Source organism: Vanessa cardui, chromosome 13 (assembly GCF_905220365.1).
Source record: "Vanessa cardui chromosome 13, ilVanCard2.1, whole genome shotgun sequence".
NCBI classification, from domain to species: Eukaryota; Metazoa; Arthropoda; class Insecta; order Lepidoptera; family Nymphalidae; genus Vanessa; species Vanessa cardui.
In genome coordinates this window covers 12,045,709-12,072,876 of record NC_061135.1, presented here as the reverse complement: position 1 = coordinate 12,072,876, position 27,168 = coordinate 12,045,709, and the positions used below count along the sequence as shown (strand labels likewise).

The window sequence follows — 27,168 nt, the reverse complement described above, 5'->3', positions numbered from 1 at the left end:
AACAAATAGTCAAACGCTAACAACATTTGTGTCATTCATTACAACACGGGAGTCGTGTGGCGTGACAAAATCATTGAAAAAAAAATATCGATATCTTTATGTCACTTGTATTTTTTTTAGAACTGTAACGAAAATGAAATACGGAACGTATTTGGTTTTGATTTTGTCGACGTTTATAATTGAGTGCGCGTGTGTTAATTCAACGGAACAGTGCCCAAATATTAAGACGTCGTTAGGGGCAATAAGAAAAAGAAGACATCTGACATTTCCTGATGGAAGCAGCGTAGTCGTGAGTAATTATTATATATTACGATAAAGATAATGATGATTGTATTTCCAATATCCCTTGCTTGTAATTATATGACATGACATGACTTGGTGGTAGAGCTTTGTGCAAGCCTGGGTAGGTACCACCCACTCATCAGATATTTTACCGCTAAACAACAGTACGCAGTATTGTTGTATTCCGGTTTGAAGGGTGAGTGAGCCAGTGTAACAAGGCACAAGGGACATAACATATTAGTTCCCAAGGTTGGTGGCGCATTGACGATGTAAGAAATAGTTAATATTTCTTACAGTGTCATTGTCTATGGGCGATGGTGACCACTTACCATCAGGTGGCCCATATGCTCGTTCGCCAACCTATGCCATAAAAAAAATTCTTAAATTGAAAGGTAAAGCTACTGATGTAAGTCATCAATTATCGCTAAAGATACACAATAATGTTAACGAAAATATGACTTTGTTTCCTCACGGGTGAGTGAGCTATAATGATTCCTTTGATCGTATGCAAAATCCAATGGCAAATTATTAAAAAAAGATTGGATGTATAGGCCCGGAAAACATATACCTCTTGGGGCAAGGTATCCGTTTCTATAATAAAATTCCGCAGATATTCTTAACTTTGCCGATTCATAAATACATATAATTTGTAAAAAATATAGGTAAAGAAAGCGTATTATTCAATACAAAATTATATAGATGATAAAAAAGCGTGGAGCTAATAAATTAATGACTTCCTCGGCAGGATTTATTATATACGTATGTAATTGTATTTAATTAACATAACTTTGTATTTTAAAAAAATTGAAATTAGTTATTAATTTATGTTTTTTGCCGGTTTGCCTCGGTAGAATTTTATAAACCGAATCGGTAGTAGCTTCACTTAATATGGTTTGTTAAATGACGATTCAAGAGTGCTTATAAAAGCCTACTTGAATAAAGCATATTTTGATTTTGAGAAAACAATAATGCTATATTCCATGGGGACCTGGAGGTGAGGAAGCCTTGACGGTGAAGTAAAGATTAAAGTAATCCTAACATTCATAACACCATATAAGCTATACGCATATTATTAAATAAATAATATTCAAACGAACGTGAGTTCATATCTTTGCTTGTTAATTAAAATAAATCATTTGCAAATTTAAATGAATCCACATTTGTGTATCGCCCTATATTATGTTTCGTTGAAATAGTGTCACTGTATATTGTTTGGGCTAATCTATAACGTGTACGACGACAGGTCACGATACCGATCAAACATTGCAATTGAATTCAACCAGTTTAAATGTTTTAATGAATATAAAATCCGCACATTAGTTTTGCATATTACAAAGTACATTCTGAAATGTTTAATTAAATTTACTGTTATCAAATATTTATACTATTTCAATTTCATATTTTCAATTGACTTTGTAATAACTAGTTTATTTTGATTACCTAACGAGTTTCGAATAGATAGCTGGACGGGTAAATAGGTCACCTGATGGTATGTGGTCACCACCGCCCTGAAATTGATAGATATATTAACAATTGCTTATGAGTCGGTAGTATACTACACGGGCTTTGCTTGATAGCTACCACCAAGTAAATGTATCAACAACAACCTGTAAATTTCCCACTGCTGGGCTAAGGTCTCCTCTCGCCTTAAGGAGAAGTTTTAAAACATATTCCACCACGCTGTTCCAATGTGGGTTGGTGGAATACACATGTGGCAGAAATTCTATGAAATTAGACACATGCAGATTTCCTCACGATGTTTACCTTCACCGCCGAGCTCGAGATGAATAATAGACACAAGTTAAGTACATGAATATTCAGTGGTACTTATCTAGGTTCGATCCCGCAATCATTGGTTAAGATGCACACCTAAGCACTGGGCCATCATTGGGCTCATAGTATATCATGAGCTTTTTGTGACAAACACACATCTTATGAAAGTCACGATTAAGTTACTATTATATTGTTATTCATTTAAAAAACTATCATAACTCGTCAAACATCGGTCCGTGTGTACACAGACACACTATGACGACGATGTCCTCCTCAACGATTTCAGTCACGGCGTCCAATCTCGAGGGAGAACCAACGCAGGACATATTAAAGGCACTCCGTATTCCTTCACTTTCATAATCCGATTACACGGCAAATTCGACGTGCCTTGAAAGATTTCGGCCGAAGGAACAACGACTTTACGTGCTTTTCGATTCACGGTACTCACACGATTACCAGACTCCGGGTGGCTATTGAAATTTTTTCGAAAGAAATATACTAAAACTTTTTATAATCTTTATCTGGGTTTTGAAGTCTAGATAGTGGATCATATCTAGATTTCAAAGAACCAATTTCACTGTTGTACAAGGTAATGAATGGCAACGCTATGTAGTGGCTCTTAATAACAAATTAAATTGTTTAATTACTCACAAAGGCGCATCCGATCTAATATCAACGTCAAAATATCGTTTAATTAATACAAATATAATCTGTATTACAAATTAATTATGTTTTGCTGGTTCCAGTGAATAGATCTATATAAAATACCAATATTATAAATGTGAAGGTTTGTGAGGATGGATGTAAGTATGCTTATTACTCTTTCACGAAAAACTACTGAACGGTTAGGGATGAAATTTTCCAGTTATACAGGTTATACATTAGACTATTAGACAATTTATAATAATTTTATGTCATCCACCGACTTCAAAAAAATTTTAACAAAATAAAAAACCGACTTCAAACAAGACACTATTTTAAAACAAATAAATACGCACTAAAAAGTGATAAAAATAATTGCGTATTCAATATATTTTTAGAGTCCTCCTAAGTAAAATGAAATGAAAAATATTAGACTACTTATAAAAGTCGATTTACGATTATATAACGTAGTTATAGTTATTGTTATATTTGGAGCCGGTGTCAGTCATATGCTTAAAGAAATGATCGGTCAAATATTGTCGTCATCTATTAATATCGATAAGATGTAATATACGTATTATATTGATAACAATATTTTTATAGTCATATTTGTATAATATCATAATTTATGTACTACATATAAATGTATGCTTTAACAAAAATTATTATGCACTCAAATAATATTTAATCTATTCCAATATTGTAAAGATGAAAAGTTAGTTTGTTTGAACATAGTAAATTCAGTTCAAACTGGTTCGATCTGCAAAATTCTGTATTAGATTGTCAATTTATCAAAGAAACCTACCTATGTATAGCCTTCCTTGACAAATTGTTGCCTACTACGTCATCACAATATGACCAGCTGACCGGTGTATCAAGATTACGGAAACGGAAGGAAAAATATGTAGGAGCTTCCGTTGGGTGCGTTGTGTAAACGGAAAAAGTGTCACAACAATTATGTATATACGTCACAATCTATAATACAGTCGAATTAGGGCCGAAGACTAGTTTATAGTCTTGATATCTATATTAATATTATAAATGTTGTTCGCGCCTACGATTTTTATTTTAATTAAATCTATATTGTATATACGTCTAAATTAATTTAATTATAATTAACATTATTTCATCATTTTATATTTCAAAAGTAATGTGTAATATCGAATGTTCTGTGATCTTCTTTTGTTTTTTTATTTAATTATTAACTACTAACGACAACGAAACAATGTATAATTATATTGCAATAATATCAAGATTAAACTAGTTTTTAAAGCAATTTTTTGTTTAATTGAGTTCGGATTATTTAAGTTCGGACTCCAGTGCCTAAGTAATAGACAAATGTGAAAGTAATTCTGTCTGTCTGTCAAAATATCGTCGCTCTTTCACGATCAAACCGCTGAGCCGAATTTGATGAAATTTGGTATAAAGCTAATTTGAACTCTGAGAAAGGACATAGGCTACTTTGTGTCTAATACATGACAACCAACAAACACCCTACAACGCAAGAGGCTACTAGTAAAACATATATGTTGTCATTTTGAATTATAGTAACTTGGTTCTTAGTAGTAAAGTCCTACCATCAAGTAAGATTTTACTTGGTGGTAGGGCTTTGTGCAAGCCCGTCTAAGGAGGTACCCATTCATCAGTTATTCTACCGCCAAAAAACGGTGCTCAGTATTATTGTGTTTTGGTTCGAAGGGTGAGTGAGCCAGTGTAACTACAGGTACAAGGGACATAACATCTTAGTTCCCAAGGTTGGTGGCACATTGACGATGTAAGGAGTAGTTAATATTTCTTACAGCGTCATTGTCTATGGGTAATGGTGACCACTTACCCTATAGCCTATCTGCTCGTTCGCCATATACCATAAAAAAACTGTAGTTTATATAATAGGTTCAATAATTCTTATATATAAAATAGATTATACAATAATATATTATATTGACATTCTACTCCAACAGAAAATAAGGCTTCGTAGCTTACGATGTTGATCCGTCGTAGATTGGTTGGCATTAGTAAAGAAATAAAATCAATACACTGTATTTTACTCGACTACAAAACCAAAAGTATTGCGAGCCAATTCTGGATATGTTTGTGCTGAAAATCAAAATATTCTTTATTCAATTGGACTCATAGACCACTTTTGATGCGTCATATTAAAGTGTTGAATTTAATGAAAGTTACTACCGATTCTGAAGGTATATTCTACCGAGAAAAATCGGTCAGAATAACAGTAGTTACTATTTTCCACCATTTTCATTACAGAGTATATCAATAAAGTACAACTTTTATATAGATACATACTAGTAGTCACCTACGGCTTCATCGCGTTTTAGAGTGTCTGTTGTCATTTATTGTGCAAAAAAAGTGTTCAAGTGGAGTTCAAGTTTGCTTACCAAAGTAAAAAGTAAAGTAAAGTAACAGCCTGTAAATTTTCCACTGCTGGGATAAGGCCTCCTCTTCCATTGAGGAGATGGTTTGGAACATATTCCACCACGCTGTTCCAATGCGGGTTGGTGGAATGCACATGTGGCAAAATGTCGATCAAATTAGACACATGCGATTTCTTCACGATGTTTTCCTTCACCACCGAGTACGAGATGAATTATAAACGCAAATTAATTAAGCACATATGGTGCTTGCCAGGGTTTGTACTCGCAATCAACGGTTAAGATGCACGATTTCTAAACACTGGGCCATCTCAACTTCATACCAAATGTAATGAAATTCGGTTCAGCGGTTTGGCCGTGAAAGAGAGACAGACAAACAGCGTTACTTTCAATTTATAATATTAATGTACATATCCTGTCTAGAGATAAACGAATACTAAGTCCACGTTTTTTTATAATTAACATAATACTTTATTGAGTAACGTGCTTTATTTATCAGGGTTTTTTGACATAAAAATAACTGTGCAATTTAATTATAGAAATGAATACCGTGTCTCCGGAAGGATGTATTAACATCAGGAAGTCAGAGATTAGGTGTTATTAGTTAACGCATCCTCGTGTATATACGTTGTATTTTTAGTATCGTGAATATATAAAATATTTGCGTAAACATATTGTGAAGGTACTGCAAGAATACTTTATCCCACTAAAAACATTAAATGTAAAAAAATGCGAAGCCTCTCGATGCAGTCTCTCCATCGCAAAAAGTTTTGAGATCTCATAGAAGCCAAATCCTATTCAAATTATTATTTAGTTATAAATCAACATTTAGTAATTGTATTAATAGAATAAATATAATTTCTTTATATTATAATTATAGTGTAAGGCAACTCAAACTCCTAGCTTTGTCCACTTCGAAGATATAGGGGGAGGGGGGGGGGGGCGAAACAGCCACGAATCGCTTCGAGAAAAGATGGTATGGCCGTGTCCGTTTTGCTCGAGACTTGGCTGGGAGTGCCCCAAGATCAAAAACGTCACGAAAGATGTCCCAAACGTCTAGATTATAAATAGACCGGGAAGCAATATTTTGAATTATAAATATTTAACTAAAATTGTTTTATCACTTGTGATAGTAATTACAAAGGAAAATATCTACGGTGATATGAAAAGTCATCAATAAAAAATATAGAATTGGATTTATTTATGTCGATAATTACTTGGAAAACAGGACAATTATTTTGGTATTTCCCAAAATCTTTTAAGATCAAGGCGTACAAGATTAGGTTGACACATAAATATCTGTAGTTCTTTTCCATTGAAGCTATTCTCCAATTAAAATTTAAAAATATAATATTTTTTTTTCCTTTCCACTGATGATATACAATTTGATTAGGAATCAAGACTATCTATCTGTTACTTCTTTGTTAATAAATTCGATGAATCGAGATTTACCTTTAAATCAAGCCAATTGAAAAATAAAAACTTCTTGAATAAAGTTAATCTTTAATTTAATTTGAATTAAGAACGATTTAATCGATTTTTTTTTATTTTGTCCTCAGCTCACGATCTCATTGGTTAAAGCTTTCATGACTCACGCACCTGCAGGTTGGAACCTTGCGCTGGAGATTGATGTCATATTTCCTCTGCCTGATGCGAAGTTCACGAATGCTCATTTTAGGAAGAAGTTGCACCATCGTCAAAAGAGAGAATTCTGGCAAAGACTTCAAAATGCTATAGACTAGTAAGCATTGAACTATACCGTATAATTAGTATTTCAAATTAAATGATCAATCAATGAAGTTTTTCACTTTATATTTATTTTGGTCAGCAAAACTTAATTTAAGTTATGCTACGTTCAGACAATCGATTTAGTAAAACGAAAGTCGGTAATTTATTTGTTGATTAATTTTTTTTTTTATTTAATTTACAAAACAAAAAAATATATATTTTTCAGTCACAATTTAAACGGCCGTGCGTGTGTTTTAAGAAGTATTTGCGAAGCTAAGTCTCATCTCGCTCCACCGGGAAAGTCGTTAGTCCACGATCTCCTCAGAGTTATTTTTACGTAAGTAAATATTTTCATATAGTTCTTTAACCTTTTCACTTGAAATGAAAATGTATTTTTTTTGTAATATAGGTAGTTAGCGAATTTTATTTCTGATGGTAAGTGGTAGCCACCGCCCATTGGTATTATAAGAAATATAAACCATTTCTTATATCGCCATTGCTTCACCAACGTTGGGACTTAAGATGTTATGTCTCTTGTGCCTGTACTATAGTGGTCTTAATACTTTTTTTTTTAATTCTGCAAAAAGCCTTATCTATTTTTTGCCAGCGTCATTTAATAAATTTGCCTTTTTTAAAGGGCATGATCATTTTTCAAGTCGGTTTTCGTTATTTTTTTGTTTATAATATACCCATTTTTTATTAAAGACGTTGAAAATGAATATTAAATAAAACCTTAGGGGTTATTATTGAGTCGATTACCCCAGCCATGACAGGAAGTTTTAAATATCACACGTTGGATAAGCGCTGGATAATCGTACACTCCAAACCTTAAATACTGCTGCGTGTTATATAAATGAAAACACATGATTAGATATTACGTTAAAATCAGCAACTAATGTTTTGCTTCTGCGGATAAATATAAAACATACAATTGTTATAAAGATGAAGCAATTTGCTTATTTGAAGACCTAAGTTGTTTTTATGTGATAGATAGTCGGTTTATTGAGAAATGTTACATTAGTTACATTAGTTACATTCAATAAATAATAAATAATAATAATAATAATAAATATGAGACAACATCACATACATTACTCTGATCCCAATGTAAGTAGCTGAAGCACTTGTGTTATGGAAATCAGAAGTAACGACGGTACCACAAACACCCAGACCCAAGACAACATAGAAAACTAATGGTAATCTACATCGACTCGGCCGGGAATCGAACCCGGGACCTCAGAGTGGCGTACCCATGAAAACCGGTGTACTCACCACTTGACCATGGAGGTCGTCATAAAGGTAAAACTACTCGGAGGAGCTACTATTTTATAAAATGAGAGCCAAGATTGAGTAGAAGAGTATACCAAATCCTAATTGAAGATCGAGGATTACTCAACAGGAACAGTTAAGTTTAGATGTGTTATTGATTAACATATTATGGGAACCTTTTGCATATCTGTAAAACACCTTATTGCTTACATTGTTGCATACAAATGTACTAGAAAAACGTTATAGATTAAGTTCCAAACCTTCTTTATAATTTCAGAATAAAAATTGCCTAACAGTAGAATATTTATTTTACTCTATATAATTCTTTTCACTACAGTACTATAATATACCCTGTATTTGCAATATCATCAATTACTATTAACATCGATTCACTACTCTGTTGCTATTAAAAAAAAAACAAATAGGATTTTACTGATATAAAATAAATATTCGTAGGTATGTTAGACCTTTATGGCAAAATTTTGTTTCCATCATATTTAATACTAAATATATATAACATTAATATTTTAAATACATTAAAATTGACGAATAATCTTATATTGTAATAAAATCAATTAATTGTTATTACCACGCTTAGTTATCTGACCATAAAATTAGTAGACGACGATATTCCGACGTAATATAACGACGTGTATTTTCGTATGGTATGTTTCTCCATATCAAGTTAATTGCCTTATAATCCGCGCACGTGACGCTTATCTATACGTGTTCGGATTAAAGCAAAATATTAATTTCAATAGCGGTTTCATACTAACAATAAGAAGTTCTCGTGAAAACTTAATTACTGTGACGGATTTTGTTTAACTCGTAATAGAGTGAGACACGGTCTCGGCCTATTTCAGGCGCTTGTACTCATAGAATAAATACATAGCAATGGTAATATTATTCATAAGTTATATCCATGTACATTATGAGGGTTTGATTCCTAATACATAGATTTCCTTTCAATTCATTACAATTTGAATCATCATCATTACATAGTATTAAACAAAGTCGCTTAGCGCTGTCTGTTCCTATGTGTGCTTAGATCTTTAAAATTACGCAACGGATTTTAATGCGGTTTTTCTATGCGATCCAGATACATGTTTTATGTATAATACATGCACGATATGGTACAAAACACAGATAATTTTGGTTTCTATAGTGATGTTGTAAGATATTGCATTTTGTGCTGTCTAATGACTGAAAAACTGTGAATACTGTAAGACATTCTGTAGTACATTTAGTAGAATATTATATGTTTTAACCACATGGCTGAATAGCCTTATTATATATCATTATTTATTAAAAATATTATGAGTATCCTTAACTGGCTCCCCAAGGAGCCCAGTGGCTTTCCAAAGGTTTTTCCTGCGTGAAATGAAAAAGGTAATTTGTTTCTGGAAAAATAAGCAAATAAAACCTTCCGTTCTATAATTAATATAACTACTATGTTTGGTTGTTGGTAAGAAAATTATATTTGTTATTATTAGGGAATGTGATTTGTTCAATTCATTACCATGTAATGATACAAATTTAATTATCTATGTACAATTAATGGCTTCATGATTGTGAAATCTTTAAAGTGTCAGTTATTTATCTATCTATTATGGATCACGTCTATCATGTATAATAGAAGCCCATTATTATTATATTTAATGTGTTTTTGAGTAATTGTAGTCTTTCTGTTAGTAATAGTATTTGCGCGTCCGTCAACCTATATCATAAAATAAAAACAATACAATTTTTAGGGTTCCGTAGTCTACTAACCCTTATGGTTTCGTCATGTCTGTCCGTCTGTCTGTCCTGGCTCATTTTCCGCGAGATTCGCGAAAGAGAAGACATGAGAAAATATTTTACACTAACCCCATCGTGTGGGGTATCGTTAAAAAGGTATCTTTAAATAAAACAAAAATAGCCTTGATCATGTGGATCAAACAACCAATGTCTCGAGATATACTAATACAAAGTTAAAATTAGAGCGTCCCCCCCCTTAATTTTTGAAATACTGTTACAATAATTCTGAAAAAAATGTGCTGTAAGTACCTCCTCCAAGTAAGTACTTTCAACGAAAACTATAGCGGACTCTGTATCATACATAGCTATTATTATACAACTCGACCAACTTATGACGTGGAGTTGCCCTAACTAAATGGTAATGTATAGAAATAACTACCTACAAACTAGGAAAATAAATAGGAATGTTACATACGTAATGTTACAGAAGTGGGCCAGGGTAGAAATAGAGATTGCTAAATTTCCATCTTATGGCCCATCTTATACGGCTACGGAACCCTTGCATGTGCGTGTCCGACACGCTCTTGGCCGGTTTTTTTTATACCGACGTTTATATCTCATAAGTAATTTACATTTTAAGTAATGATAAAATAATATATAATTGCAAGCCAACCGTCAAAATATTGTCAGGTCGAAATAAGAATTATATTTACTTACCACCTACGAGACCCAATTTATTGCCATGCCAGGACCTATTCAAATACACACAAAAAATTCATCGAAATACGAAATCGAAAAGTACACACACACACACACACACACATACAAAGAAGTTGACTGATATTTACATACATTGATTTGTATGGGTTTTGAAAACAAATGAAAATTTTAAAAAAAACATTTCCTTGCGATGCCGATAAATAGTTGCATTCTATTTATAAAATGAAATTTTGTTAGCTTAAATAATATTTCATTACGTAGAGTGATTATATAATATATTATCCCGATATGTACTTTTAATATAAACATAATAGAAATATACGTCTTTATAAATGTAGTAAATATTAAATTTTAGCAATCACTAGTAGTCCCCCGCGAGTTCACTCGTGTTTTACGGTCTTGGTTGTCAGGTGTCGGGCAAAAAAGTACCCCATGTCTTAGTCTTACCTTGAAGTTCAAGTTTACACCATATGTTAGTTAGCTGTAGGTATCTTGTATATTAAGTGTTAGTTATAAATATTTAAACAACCTCCGTGGTCGAGTGGTGTGTACACCGGTTTTCATGGGTACGCCACTCTGAGGCCCCGGGTTCGATTCCCGGCCGATTCGATGTAGATTACCATTAGTTTTCTATGTTGTCTTGGGTCTGGGTGTTTGTGGTACCTACGTTACTTCTGATTTCCATAACACAAGTGCTTCAGCTACTTACATTGGGATCAGAGTGATGTATTTGATGTTGTCTCATATTTATTTATATCAAACTTCATAAAATGCGGTTCAGCTGTTTGGTCGTGAAAGAGCGACAGACAGACAGACAGAATTACTTTGCCATTTATAGTATTAATATAGATGAATAGTTTAGTGAATAGGTTTAGTGGATTGAACGCAGCGGTTATGAGGTTTTCGTTTTATATATCTTTATCAACGGTGGAGGAAATTCTTTCGCCTGTCAAAAGAAAGCCTCTTCCATATATTCATTGACCCAGAGTAAAGCAGCCCCATATCTCTCTTTTTAACAAAATATACGTTCACCCTACCGTGGGATACATGAAATTCTTAAGTCATTCAATCAATGTATATTTATTGAAGTAGTTTTGAGTCAAATATGATTTTTTTTTCTGTAATAGAATATGTGTAGTCAGCACAACATACTGACACTATCATCAATACGCAAAGAAATTTGATAATTAAGACGTTATGTCCCTGGTGTCTGTAGCTGGCTCCTTCACCCTTCAAACAGGAACACCACAATGCCAAATATTGCTGTTTGTTGGTTGAGAATATCTGATCAGTGTACGCAGGCAAATGTGCCCAAAAGTACCAAGTATTTTTCGAACAATGAATTGACATAGCTGAGGTGTATTGCCTATTAATTAAAGTTTATTTTGTATCAGGTTTTAATTGATGGACTATCATAAAAATACGATAGTGATATTTGTTAATGATTCGAAGTCAGATCAACAAAGGATGCATTAATTTCACAGGCATGGAAGCTTGGCTTTAAGTATTTTTCTTGTTTAAATAATGTTTGTGTCGATTATATTATTAGTCGATATTATTATTGTTAATGGGTTGTTTAAATATTTATAACAAATACTTTATATACAAGATACTCTTGTTTTGCTTTTCTGATTAGCCTAAAGGATGACTGGCAGAGAATGCTTTCAGGCATTAAGTCCGCCTTTTGTCCTATAAATATATTTTATATATACAAATAAATATATGATGTTGTTAATTCTTATGTTAATAAATTCTTTATATACATGGTGTTCAATAAAGTATTTAAATAAAATAAAATAAATACCTGCAGCTAACTAGCATTGTTGGCCATATACCAAAGCATCATATTTTTGTTCTTGTTGTAAATGAACACTGGTACTGTAATTTAAACTCATAAAAATATAAGCCAATATAGCCGATTTATCCAAACGTAATTCTTAGGGACTTTCTATTTTAGGGATTTTTTATTAAGAAATATAAAGTTTAGCATGAAATACTGGACATGAAGACGAGGACGTTAAATGCAAACGTAGAGTAGAATTTGTCATATGCGGTTTGTGAGCCTCTTGATTGATAGCACACAGGATAGTGCAGAGCCATGTACGTATGTTGTGTAGAAGCGTTTGATATTGAAATGGTCAACAGAATTTTTGACTGACGTTTAATTTTATTGTTTTCATAGCAGTACTGACTGAGTAAAACAGAACCATTCTATCTTGACCCGTGGTTCAGCGCTGTGAGCAACATATCATACATACACTTTGCTTGCAAAGCAGGTAAAGATATTTTTTTTTATATGTTATAGAGAACAAATGAGCAGGCTCACTTGATGGAAAGGGATTACTACCGCCCATAGACATCAGTTGCCAGTCTTTAAGGAAGGAGTAAGGAGGACTTTTCATAAAGATTCCCAAGTCGTACCGGCTTGAAAAAACCGCCGGCGAAGTTTCCACTGAGTGGTTGAGCGAGGCAAAAAATGTCTTAAAAATCGCGCTGTTGTGGATTTTCGGACATAAAAGAAGTGCGAGTGAAACTTACGACGAATTAAAAATATTCATATTTAGTAAGAACATTTTAAATATTTCGGTTTTGATTTGGGAAGGTAAAAAAAAGGTACAGATTGCAAAGGTTCTTCTGCTGCTGAATATTTCATCAAGCTAAAATTTAGTTGGTAGACACACGTCATACACACGTGGCAAATTTTCATCCGACAAATGCAAGTTTCCTGCCTCATTTCCTTCACCGCAACTAAGAGATGAATTATGAACACAAATTAAACACATCAAAGTTCAGTGCTCGCTCGGTAATTTTCTGTCAAGATTCACGTGTTCTAAGCTCTAGGATTTATCAGATGTGTTTTTTAAAGTTCATTTGTTTTATGTGCATTATTAAAATCTGTGTAATTAGTGTTACTGGTAGTCAAATTGGTTAAGTAAATACTATATATATATATAAACTATGTATTTTAAAAAATACCTCCGCTCATTGATTTTTGGCGAACTTAGGGGGGCTAGCAGATGCGTTACCAAATTCAGTAATAACTGATTAATATTGTAAAGTTTGAAATAATAACAATTAACTCGATATCCGTCTTCGTAAACAGTTCATTAAAAATATAAAAAAATGAAATTGTATAAAGTAAAAGTAGTAAAGTAACAGCCTGTAAATTTCCCACTGCTGAGATAAGGCCTCCTCTTCCATTAAGGAGAGAGATTGGAACATATTCCACCACGCTGTTCCAATGCGGGTTGGTGGAATGCACATGTGACAGAATTTCGATGAAATTAGACACATGCAGGTTTCCTCACGATGTTTTCCTTCACCGCCGAGCACGAGATGAATTATAAACACAATTAAGCACATATATATAGTGGTGCTTGCCTGGGTTTGAACCCGCAATCATCGGTTAAGATGCACGCGTTCTAACCACTGGGCCATCTCAGCTTTTGAAATTGTATGCTTTACTTTTTTGGAATATAAATGAAAAATATTTAATTATGAGTTATTTTAATACCAGTCAATAAATTTAGATCACAAAAAAAGTAAAAATAGTTTTTGTCCGTAACAAATGGACTTTCTAATAATACAAAAGTGAACAAATATTGGAGTTGATTTGAAACATTGTACCTCCAACTGTGATATTAATTTTACTTACACTTTGAAGCGTTACAAACTGTCAGAAAGAGCATTATCAATTTATTGTATTTCATTTATTTATTATGTTATAATTGGTTATTTACTTTGTTCGTCGCAATATCGGAAGTTTTTTTAAATACTCGAGAATCCATTTTTTTAATGTTTGTCTGTGTGTTTAATAGATTGCTTGAGAGTGTGTGCGTCGGTACGTTTGTTCGTTTCTTTATTTCATTATATTTTAAAAATTTCGTTAAATCACATTGAACTCTATGGATAATAGTTAAAGAGTGTATATTATTAAAACTCTCGTGAGTTAACATATTACCGTCTGCTGTGTTTAAGTATAATAAGTGGAAAATTTGAACGACCTATTTATGAGAAGACATAAAAAAACATCTAGAGAAAAAGATCAGCTTTGTTTAAGATACCCGTGATTAATTCGTCATTTTTTGTTATTCAAGATGTTCAAGTATACTTAGTGATGACATCTCGATGTCATGACTAGATTGAATGTGTTTAGTTTTTTTAACATATAGGAGTGTACCTACTATTGCAACCAGTATTATAATCATTGTCTTTCTTCATGTAAGGGCTGATTTCTTCTATTGGCGGGTAGGGCACGAATCTCTGAAGCATCATTGGCTGCGCAGGCGACGGCGAACGTTGCTTGCTGTGGTTTAATCCTAATATCATAAATGCAAAAGCCACTATGTCTATAACCTCTTCACGTTTAAATTACTGAGTCCGCTTTAACTGTTTTGTTTTATCTACCCGTAAAATAATGACAAACTATAGAATAAGTATGTTTAAGCATTTTGACTGTAAACGTAAGAACAGTCATAAAAAACTAATTAAACATCCAAAATACGTCTATTGTAATTGTAACACAATTTTTCGTATTTAATACGATTGATAAGAACGTATACGTTTGTTACGTTGTTGTATACGTTTTAAAACGTCTCAAAAAAGTAGCCACTAAAGAAGCCGCAATGTTAGCATATCACGGATATGTATCTTCCAATCTTCGATATGGAGTTATAATATGGGGAAATTCCGTAGATTCAGATAGAGTTTTTAAAGTTCAAAAAAAATGTTTAAGATCGCTATGTGGTGTAGGATGTTTAGACAGTTGCAAACCGCTCTTTAAATCATTAAGAATTCTTCCTTTTCCTTGTCTGTATATATACGAAGTAAGTGTGTTTGTCCAAAAACATCGACATTTATTTAAGACAAATGGTGATGTATTGGGTACAAATTCTAGACATAAACATAAGCTCTATGCTCCTGTACAAAAGTTAGTTTTATATAAAAAAAATGTATACTGTATGGCGATACGCATATATAACAATATTCCCGACCACTTAAAGGATTTACCATTTACTATGTTTAAAAAAAAGGTATTTGATTTGCTTTTGAATAAATTGTACTATAACGTTAATGAATATTTATGTGACAAAAATTGATGAAAATATTGAAACTATTTGTATTATTATGTAATCCTTATTTTTTTTAATCTAATTATTTATTCCTGAATTTTATTTTATTATTTTATTTTAATGTGATTGAATTTATGGTAGTCTTGCTTTTGTTAATGTTATATAAATTATTATTTATGGCATGTTTAATATTTTGCACACCGATAAATCGGTAGAATATGAGAATTTATATTAATGAACACCTGTATTGTGTACCATATTCTTGCAAATAAATAAATGAATGAATGAATGAATGAACAAAGTTGATATAAATAACATATATTTCTTTAATTATACTATGAGAAACATTTGCAGTAACGAATTTTACAAAGTAAAAGGTAAACTCTTTAAAGGTAATGTTTCACGTGTAAAGTGGACCAGAGAGATGCAGTGAATCGAATAATTTTAAGTAGGCGATGGACATGTTTCAGGAGGGGACGTCACAGTTAAACGCAGTACGATGCTCGTTAAAGTAAATATCTACGTTACTCAACTCGAGAGTTCTCGGAACTTTTCTATTTTCAAATTGAAACTATATAAAAGTCATTTTATAGTGATCTGCATTGACAATATAAATTTAATCGATATTGTTCAATTTTTTTATTGTTATTGATTTTTTTTTTATTTAATTTTAACACACAAAGATACCTTTTCAAATTGGTTCGCTTTTTTGTATCTATTAATTTGTAGGGCTTTTTGAGAGCCAATCTGGGTAGGCCTCACTCATAAATTAAATATATTATTTTACCGCCAAACAGCGATATTTAGCATTGTTATGTTCCAACTCATATCTAAGGGACAGGGTAAATAAGGTCTTAGGTTCCAATATTGGTGAGGTATTGCTGTTTTAAAAATTAAAAGCTACATTTATCAATTATCTATTTTTCCCTTTATAATTTTTTTTTTATAATGTTCAAAGAATATTCGCAAGGAAACATTAATTATGCGTATTTTTATATGAACGACCTGACTCATTTTATAAGTGTCATTTACATAACATTTTTTTAATTTTATGGTATAGGTTGGCGTAGTATATGTTCCACCTGATGCTAAGTGGTCACCATTACCCATAGACAATGAATCTGTAAGAAATATTAACTATTCTTTAAAATAATAATTTTAAAGCGTTAATGCGCCACTAACCTTGGGAACTGAGATATTATGCCCCTTGTGCCTGTAGTTACACTGGATAACTCACCCTTCAAATCGGAACACTACAATACTGAGTACTGTTGTTTGGCGGTAAAGTAACTGATGAGTGGGTGGTAGCTATCCAGACGGGCTTGCACAAAGCCCTACCACCAAGTCATAACATATACAACATAACATATTTTTAATGTCATTATTTTTTTAATATTATTATCAATTAAATGAGTATTCTATTTTTTATATGAAAGTTAAGTGGGCCTAAGGGTGACACTCAAATGAGACAGCGTTTATGTATTAACCGAAAAATAAGTAAAAGTCACATTTTGAAAGGCATCCAGTGCGCTGGCTTCGGGCTATGTTTTAATTAAATGTACATCACAATTCATTTGTTATGTTCGTTAATGATTATTGAATATAACCAGTAAGGTAAACGTTGTAAGTTGATTAAACAATCGTCGTTTAAGTCCAATCTTCGCAGCTTGAAAATATCTGAATCTTTAGTGTACATGTATAGAAATTGGCATATAAGGCAATCATCATCATCAGGCTATCACCTCCAATGTCAATGAGGCTGCAATATTGGAATATAGTAAACGAAAACATCGTGAAGAAACTTGCATGTGTCTAATTTCATAGAAATTCTGACACATGTGTATCTACCGAATTGGAGTAATATGCTCAAGCTATCTCTTCAAAGGGAGAGGAGGGCTTAACTTAGCAGTGCAGCAGCATACTACCGGAAACTTGGGTTTATTTCTGTTTTTGTATTCAGTTTTATTGCTTCACAATAATGTTCCACGTGCTCTATCTGTATTTTGTTTATAATTTGAGGTACAAATATGAGGACAAGAGATTTCAACAGCTCTATAGATTTAATGCAATTGCAAAATGTTAATTTTAATTTTATTCTTGCTAAACGATGTCATCTCGAAGTTGTTAAGGCAGACATTTAGTGTCAATATAATGTAATTTCAGTAGTTCGGGATCGCCAAATAAAATTACGTTTTACAATGTTACTCCAATATCTCTATCTTTTGTTATAATGCCACGCAATCGTCCAATTGTTTTCTAATGACAACTCAATCATTTTTAAAATAAGAAATAGTTTTACATGCCAGTATTAAATGCTATGCCATATAAAATAATATTAGTTACAGTTGCACTAATTATTGATCAATTATTTACTATAATAATTGTATATAACATAATACACAACAACATTGTGATACAATCAATAATACAAAACCAAATGACAACACCGTATCGGCTAGGCTTACTCTCTAACAATATATTTTTTTAAATGCCACTTCTAAAATTAATTATGTTTATTGATCTATATTACTATCTAAAGATTAAATTGTCGATGGTTGATTATTCATTTTTAGTATGAATTGTTGGAATAATACAAAAACTCTCCTCACAATCAATACTTTATCTCTCCTGAAGTGGTTTACGATCCTTCCAATTCGACGATTAAAGTAAGAATGACCATTTCTAGGCTTACTCCTAGTATTTAATGTTTACACGCCCCTCCTTCGACTGTAGCAACATCCGGTTTCGATCCATTTTAAAAAACAATTTAGTCAAAACCGGATGTTGACAATCAACGCAAATTGTAACAACTATTTAAATCGAATTATTTATGCTGATAATACTTTAATACATTAAAACAATAAAATATGATCATATTAAAATAAATATGCTAACAGAATATAAATGTGTTTTTTTTATTTCAGAGCTCCAGTCCATGAAGAAGATTTTACAAATGAAGTGGCTGACACATATGGCGAATTGTTAGATCCGAGTTTCTGTGATCAAATCAACGACTGTCCGTTCTCTCTTCTGCATTTTACATTATCGATGAATAAACAGAAATTCTAAGTGAAATTTAATATGTACATAAAAGTATCAAGATTGTTAACACAATTATACCATTAACGCTTTCAATAAAAACTTTTTGGTCCCTGCAAAACGTTCTTGTTTCAAAAGTATTTGAGTTCATTTTAAAACATTACTTGTGATGATAAATTTTATTGCTGAAAATTTGACGAATTTTAAAGTAAAAAAACTAATTAAAATGAATCATTGATTTTATATGAGTTTTTGAAGTGTTATAGTTAGATGTATTATTACAGTTTTCAAACGATTTTATTTGTGTTTTTGTGAGAATACGTGGAGAATTTATCGGGTTTTGTATCCTTGAAATGTTTTAATTGTTAATTTTATGATAACTGTAATCTTACTCAATAATAAACACTAAACAAATATAATATTTTATTATTATAGTATGTTAATGTATTTTAGGATATGTGAATTAATAATAATAAAATACTAACATTGTAAAGAAGAAAATATTCATTAATCATTGATTTATTATACGTAATGGAAATTAAAGGTAAAGCATTTTATTAAACAAAAGGTAACTGGTTCAAAATTACCTTATAACTTAATCTTATATAGAGTGTTCTTTGTCAGGGTTCTGTACCTTAAAATAGAACTGAAACGAAAGCCTTTACGAATAAAACTATTTTGTAAAAGATGACCTAAAAGCTTTTTAATTCATAAACGAGATGAGCTATCGAGTCATAATTAACATTGTATGCTAAGGCTTCCGGGTTTTAGTGAAGGAAATTATTGTTCTAGATAATAGAATATATATTAAATCCAAAACGCAAACAAGAAAAACGTATTAGGTATTGTCTGTTTTCATACAAATTTGGAATTCAGCACATGAATCTTGTTACAAAAATACAATAGTTTATGTGAACAGTAATCGCTTAATTATGTACAATAATTAGTTCTTTTCAAATATTAATATGTAGGAATACATAATATGCCTGATTAAAAGATTCTCAAAATGACATCACTGTATGAGAGCCATATAGTCATGAAGATTGTAGTTAAATCCTGATTTCTTGATTCGGCTATGAATATGGGAATTTGTGAATGAAACAATCGCCTCCTGGTTATTTCTTTTCATATTAAATTGTGTATATAATAAAATAGACAAAAAATGACCCGGTGAGTTTCTTTCGCCGGTCCTTCTCAGGTCAGGGCGTTTTCTTTTCCGAACCGGTGGTACTGTTTCATTTGACCGTCAATAAGTAAGTGTTATGCTACTATATTGAATAAATTAATTTGAGTTTGAGTTGAATATCAGAGTTACACAAAGTCTAATATATTTATAGCGTAAGGCGGTTTGTGTCCACGTGATTATGAGCCGATAGTTGCACATAGAGGATTCTTGATTGAAATTTACTAAATTGTTACAATTTAACAAATAATTAGTTTTCGAAAGCAGAAAAAAAGTTACTGGCCGGTTAGAAAGCAGTATAAGAAAAAAATTAGTGAAAATTTATTTCGACAAACTCCGATTTTACTTGTCACTGGCATAAAAATATATAATAATGGTTCATAGTTTTGGTTCCAGTTCAGTATACACTAGTTGTTATAATATAGCTATGATATTGTGATTCAATGGAGAAATGCTGCTAGCATTCTTGCCCCCATTCCACGCGGTCAAGATTTAAACAGTAACTATTTTGATTCATATTTGTATATGTTTAAGGAATTAATGTAATAATTATTATGAATATAAAGTTGAATTAAATTCCAATATTCAAAACCCTTAAAAACAGATCTTGGTAGTATTATTCTTAAAGATAATATTGATCTATATACATTAAATTTATATAATAGATGATTTATTTTTTATTTTCTAATCATCATCTTTTTTTCTTTAATTTATTCTTTACCACAGTATACATAGCATATTTAAGGTTGGATCTATCTAGTGAGCATGACACATACGTGTCATTAGCATAAGAATGCTTTGAATAAAAACGTCGGCGCTACTTGATAATGTACAGAATGACACTAAAAAGTTTTTGATTACATGTGTTACATATTATACCTACTCCTTTCCGACGTTCTAAGCCGATGTTCGCAAGAGACGTTATCAGAGCGAACGTCAATTATGAGCTTCTACGTGGGCGCCCCTTTTCACGGTTGAGACTCAATGTACCCCCTTTCTGGCTCCTTAAACGCCGTCAAGACCAAAGGCTGTACAGTGTGAAACATTTCGAAAATAAAACCTTTCATTTTAAAGTTTCTCACTTTCTCTCGCATACCTAAGTTAAAGATAAGACTTTGATATAAAGTATTTCCAATATTATGTGATTAATTTTAATAAATAAATATCGATCTTTTAGCGCTGGCTAAATTTAACATGTATTTCAGAGTTATTACGAATGAGCCGTGTAGCTATATTTTAATGTGATTTGTATGTAATTAAATGCAAATATACTGGCAACAACTTAAATAAAATATGTATTATTTTACTTTTAATACAATATATAGTTTTATTTTTAAAAGTGGGTAGGTACCACTGACCTTGATTTTTTTGCCGTAGTAGAAAGTAGAAATATAAACAATTCCTTATAATTATGTTGCTATATCACTTATGTCTGTACTTATACATTCACCACTTAAAGTACACAATGGCTATATGGCAGTTTTCTTCTGCCATATAGCAATTATCTGATATTTCAGATTAGTTGGTACAGATGATGGTACCTACCTAGAGGAGTTTGGACAAAGTCCAAGGAGTAAATAAGATGTCTGAAATTGTAACTTACAATTAATTTTTTACATTGTCATTTTTTTTAAATAATTTCTTTTACCAAGAAGATAATTACTCAAATTTCAAAGTTTTTTCGTGGATTATTTCCACGAGTACATATTCTGCTATCATTATTAGCTAGAAAAAAAATCGACTTCGTAAAACGAAACTGTTTCCAGCCTTCTACATAGTATATTTTAAACGGATCAATTCAAAACGGATTATGAAGGTGTGTCAGACGAAATTGAATTAGCATCCTCGTCCAACGGAACCCTGAAACCTCAACTCACGAACAAGATATAATATAATCGTATTTTTGCCTTTCGCAGTCCTATACACTCATAAATTATTCAACTATACGCTTTGCGTCGGCAGTACTATACAAATCTGATTTCATTCTGATAATTTGAAGTGAATTAATAAAGACAGACTCTAGGACTATTCTGTAACCAGAAACTCGAATCTCACCGCAAAACACGAATGTGAAATCGTCGTTGACTTTGACGGTGATAATTATAAAACTTATTGAATACAGGTATCGAAATGGCGTATCAAAATACGCAGGTTTCGAACCTGTATATGATAAAACTTTTGAAGAATTTTAGTCGCAAATTCGATTATTGCAAGCAATATATATGAGTTTAAATGTTTACAGGAGACAATAAATTACAATACTATATTAGTTGTTTTTTAATAATAGAAAATACTACGTTTATATATTTTATAAATTGTTTTTATTGCAATTTGCTGCATATAATTGAGCTCCAAACTAGATCGAATGACTATATACAAATTTGCAATTTCTTAGAATTAAGCAATGTAATGCCATTGTGTATATATTATGTCCCGAGGCTTTGGCAAAGACAATATACCACTCCATCTCAACCTTTATGAGAGTCGCCAAAAAGCTATCGTTGATTGCATCCATCAATCAGAATTGTAAGCCTCAACCATACATGATGGTATGAAACAAATGCTACAGCAGAAGACAGCCCTAAGAGTCAGATCTCATCCTTGTAGTGTCCATTATACGAAGACCTAATAATTGGAACAAGCAAATTATGAGGTTATTTGACTTCCTATGTTCGGTATTCGTAATAAGGCCGTACTTATTTAATTTTATAATCATCAAAGATTTAAAGCATTCTTTATTTAAATATACAGTGTTATTTTATGGGTGAGTATTTAGGAAATAAAAAACGATGTTGGCTATTTAGTTGAAAGTTTGTCCAATTTTATATCCAAGATAAATATAGTACGGTCTAAGCGTTGTATTGGTATCAGTTAGCGACAATTTCTCTTTCAGTAACGGGTTCAAATATATGATAATTATTTGAACCGTTATCTTCGACATACATTTTGGTCAAATCTTTAGTGTTATATTTGTAATTTGTGAGTGAACATTCCTTAACTTTTACTAGTTTCATTCTTGCTGTATTTTGTTTGAGATCGTAACAAAAATGTATCATAAAATGTACTATTTGGTGCTATTGATTTTAATGTCAGTGGGTTCAATTTCGATGGAGCGTAATGGAAATGATATGAAAGTACTTTCTAGAAGGAAACGATACGTTGCATTTCCCGAGGGTTCCAGTTTCTCCGTAAGTTATTTTCTTTTCAACATATAACTTATAACTAAATTACGATATTTTCTTTGATATTTTGTTGATAGATGATTCTTGATTACATATAATTTATACGTATCTTAATGAAAAAGAAAATTTCGATAGCAATCGAAAATAATTTGTATTTTGTTTTTGAAAATACATATTGAAATTGGGTTATAATCTCTAGATGAACATTTAAAAACATTATGTATGTTTTTAAGCGCCGAGATAGCTCAACAGTAACAACCTGTAAACTGCTGACTGCTGGGCTAAGGCCTATTCCACCACGCTGCTCCAGTACGGGTTGATGGATATACATTAGGCAGAATTTCATGGAATTAGACACGCGCAGGTTTCCTCACTATGTCATCCTTTATCGCCAAGCGCGAGATAAATTATAAACGTTGATTGCTAAAAGATACATTTTTTCTTGTCATTTCGATACCTTACCTTCGATGCCTGGTGTTTATTATATCATTAAAATAAAAAATGAAAATAAAGCTAAGCCAATGTTCATGTCCTAAAATTACATTTATTATAATTTCCTCGCCTCTTATTAGCCTCGTGTTCTTGAGAAAACTTGAGTGTATCGTATTCACCTTTGGATTTACTCACTGACGTTGGAGCAGTGTCATAAAACCGTTACAAAATATTGCCTGAACTAGAGACATCAGGCATTGGTTCACCATAATATTATGTTTATGTCATGAACAGTCAGAGTAAGCAAACCTTCGTCAGTTTTCAAATTCATTCCTTTATCAAGTCTTAAACTCTTAGTACCTTTTGAATCTAAGCATCAAATTATAGCGATGCAATATGTCGTTCTCGATCGGTAAAGCAGATTATCGCTCAACACAGCACACGAAAATAGATCTTAAGGTGTTGAACCTTTTCTTACCCCAACTTTATACTAAAATAGTGTATGTAAATTAATAATAAAAGACCTATTCGTTAATAATCCGCTTGATATATTTTCCAGTGTGCTGGCTGCATGACTGTCGGTGTAATAGGACAGCCAGCGCCCGCTACTGCCCCTGGAACCTTCACGTTCGGTCTAAATTGGGGTATAGCGTATGAATTGCCAAATAACACCGAAACCGCTTTGTTTTACCGACGCAAGAAGCACGGCAAGCCATTAGCTCAAAGAAGAAGTAGACGAGAACTGTATGAGAAGTTGGAGATAATTTTGGATAAGTGAGTATTATGTATCAGATCGAATAATTTGGTGGATTCGAAGAGAGTGGTGTCAAATATGTGTGATTTTGTTTATAGTTCATATTAGATGTGTGAAACTGAATATCTTGAGAATATATGTTGGTTATAATTCTGAATCACATGAAAATAATATCTCAACTTCTTCCTTAGAACAAGAGAAAGTTATTTCTCACATTTGTATATGAACAGATCGTCAGATGCTGTTACTTTTGAGTATTTTTTTCTCACTGGCTGAAAGGTCAATGATATATTATATCACACTATTAGATAGGAGGTTTCGTTGTATTACTTTTGGTAGGGCTTTGTACAAGCCCGTTTGGGTGGGTAAATTTAGTATTTCATGATTATATAGTCACGTCAGAAATATTCTGACACAAACTTCTGTGTACAGGCACACGATGCATGATGATATAATGAGTGAATAATATTTCTTACAGCGATCGTAATTTAATAGGTATTCAATATAGTACGTAAACGAAACAGCCACCGTACATTTACCAGCTAATGCACATTTCCCGCTGCTGAGATAAGGCCTCCATTAAGGAGAGGGTTTGGAATATATTCCACCACGCTGTTCCAACGCGGGTTGGTGGAATGCTCATGTAGCAGAATTTCGATGATTATAAATTAGACACATGCCGGTTTCCTCACGATGTTTCCTTTCATAACCGAGGACGAGATGAATTATAGACACAAATTAAGCACATATATTTAGTGGTGCTTGCCTGGGTTTGAACCCGCAATCATCGGTTAAGATGTACGCGTTATAACCACTGGGCCTGGGCATCTCAGCTCAACCACTAGGCCATCTCAGTTCGTTCAATATATCATTTAATACAATAACATTTGAGCAACTCTGATTGAGCCAAGAAGAATTTGAGTATTCGTGGTTCAGTATATAGCAGAATATATCACCGCTGCATTGCAATCATCAAATCACGATTATTATATATCTTGTATTTGGAATTACGTATTGCATTGTTGAGTCAATAATTAATTTCGGTCTAATTATTAGGTTAACGAATTTGTGTTCATAATTTACATAGATGCGGATTTTGGTCTGGATATTATTCCTGTAATGTTATAATTTAATCTGCCAGTGGTCAGGTTTTGGCAGATATCTAGATTCTAAGCATAATATATACTTGTTATAGTTGGCTTCTGATTTTAATGGTAAGTAGGCCATAAAATTAGGTACAAAGATGTATGTAAGTTTGACTTATTAATGGTGTATGTAATGGTTTGCATTTTTGTATCAGTGAATATAAGAAACCACTTACATTTACTTTTTGCTTGGTAGGGCTTATGCAAGCCCGTCTCGATAGGTACCATCCACTCATCATGTATGCTACCACAACACAGCAGTATTGTTCTATACTGGTTTAAAGGATGATGGAGCCAGTTTAGCTACACGCACAATACATCTTAGTTACCAAGGTTGGTGGCGCATTGACGCGTTGGCCCATTGTTCGTCCGCCAACCAATAACATACAAACAAAAAAAATATTATAAGATAACCTACATAGTTATTTGTTTGAATCATTGATAGAAATAAAATAAAATATATGGGCGACCCTTGTTATATTGAATACTTTATAAATTATCACCATTCTACCGATTGTTATAATTTAGGTTTCTTATCAGTTTCAAATAACAAAAATAGGTTTATTATTGTATATTGTAAATTGATATTATAAAAAAAAATAGATCCCGCTGAGTTTCTTTCGCCGGTTCTTCTCAGGTCTGAGGTATTATATTCCGCACCGGTGGCAGATTTTCGACTATCAATAAGAACGTGTAAACACTTCCATTTTGAGTAAAGGTTTTTGACTTTAACTTTCAGTAAAGTACTACAGTATGAGTTGGTTATTGATTTATCTTTTAATGTGTTACAGTATGGGATACAGCGGGAGGCAGTGTATTTTAAAAACTCTGTGCGAAACTGCACAGCGAATTGTTCCTCACGGTGGGAACATGATTGAAGAAATTTTCAGGACTATGTTCACGTAAGTTGACAGTTTTCGTGTTGATTCTCCAAACTTGTTAGTCGTAAGGAACTATCACAAGTCACACTTTAATGCAGTCTCAATAAAATGAGTTACGCTCTTTCAAACGTTAGATTGATTTTAAATTGAAAAAAATTTAACTCATATAAAAAAAAAAAACTTGAATAAATAAGGCGTATTACTCAATAGAAGATTATATATACTAAAGATGAAAAGCATGGGCTTAGTGTTTTTTATTTCTTTAGATTACTTTTAGCTTTACATTTAAGTCAACACTGTAACATGCTGATTCATAAGTGTTTTTATGAGCTTACTTTAATAATGAATCTCTTTTTTTATTTTTAAATTGGTCTGTATAACTATTATAACTATTTAATCAGAGAAAGTCATTAAAATGACATATATTAATCTTCAATGATTTGTAAGAAAAGGTAAATAATTCTTAATAATTTTATTTTAGGTTACCTATGGCAAAGGTTCTTCCATCAGAACCATTGGAACACACATTATATGACTCAGCACATCGCCTCGGTTTGTTATTAGACACATGTGAAAACTTCAAATGTCCCCTGTCATTGGTAGATCTAGCTAAGGGATATTATAATGCACCTGCGCCGAACGTAGACACGGCTAGAAGCCCTTGGGCATTGTTCAGCAGTAGCTTTGGATAAGTTGCAAAATACTCGAATATGTATATCTGACTGTTATTTCTTAATTTATCTACTATACAGAATGTATGTAAAAAATATTTGATTTTCTTGAACAGATTTTTTAATTACATACAACTATTTAAAAAAAAATTGTGTGTTTTTGTATTTTGTATTATAAAAAACCTTCAGAATATAAGCTACATTCCTTTGTTTGTACAATAAAAAAGAACGAAAATTTTTGACGTTCATATATTACTGATACTATTAT

At 32.2% G+C, this 27,168-nt stretch overlaps 1 protein-coding gene across 1 annotated transcript; it reads left to right on the top strand.

The window, feature by feature from the left end:
- The first annotated feature begins 22,942 nt into the window (after positions 1 to 22,942).
- LOC124534954 lies at positions 22,943 to 26,921 on the top strand. Its single transcript, XM_047110990.1, has 4 exons — positions 22,943 to 23,023; positions 24,009 to 24,223; positions 26,140 to 26,250; positions 26,711 to 26,921. The coding sequence occupies exons 1-4, from the start codon at positions 22,943 to 22,945 to the stop codon at positions 26,919 to 26,921; spliced, it is 618 nt and encodes a 205-aa protein (XP_046966946.1).
- The last annotated feature ends 247 nt before the right edge of the window (positions 26,922 to 27,168 follow it).

Bases quoted from the DNA above. Each gene is read 5' to 3' on its own strand.
- LOC124534954 (XM_047110990.1), top strand. From the start codon at position 22,943: ATGGAGCGTAATGGAAATGATATGAAAGTACTTTCTAGAAGGAAACGA. The intron at 24,224-26,139 runs GTGAGTATTATG...AATGTGTTACAG, and splicing joins TTGGAGATAATTTTGGATAA to TATGGGATACAGCGGGAGGC. The intron at 26,251-26,710 runs GTAAGTTGACAG...ATTTTATTTTAG, and splicing joins ATTTTCAGGACTATGTTCAC to GTTACCTATGGCAAAGGTTC.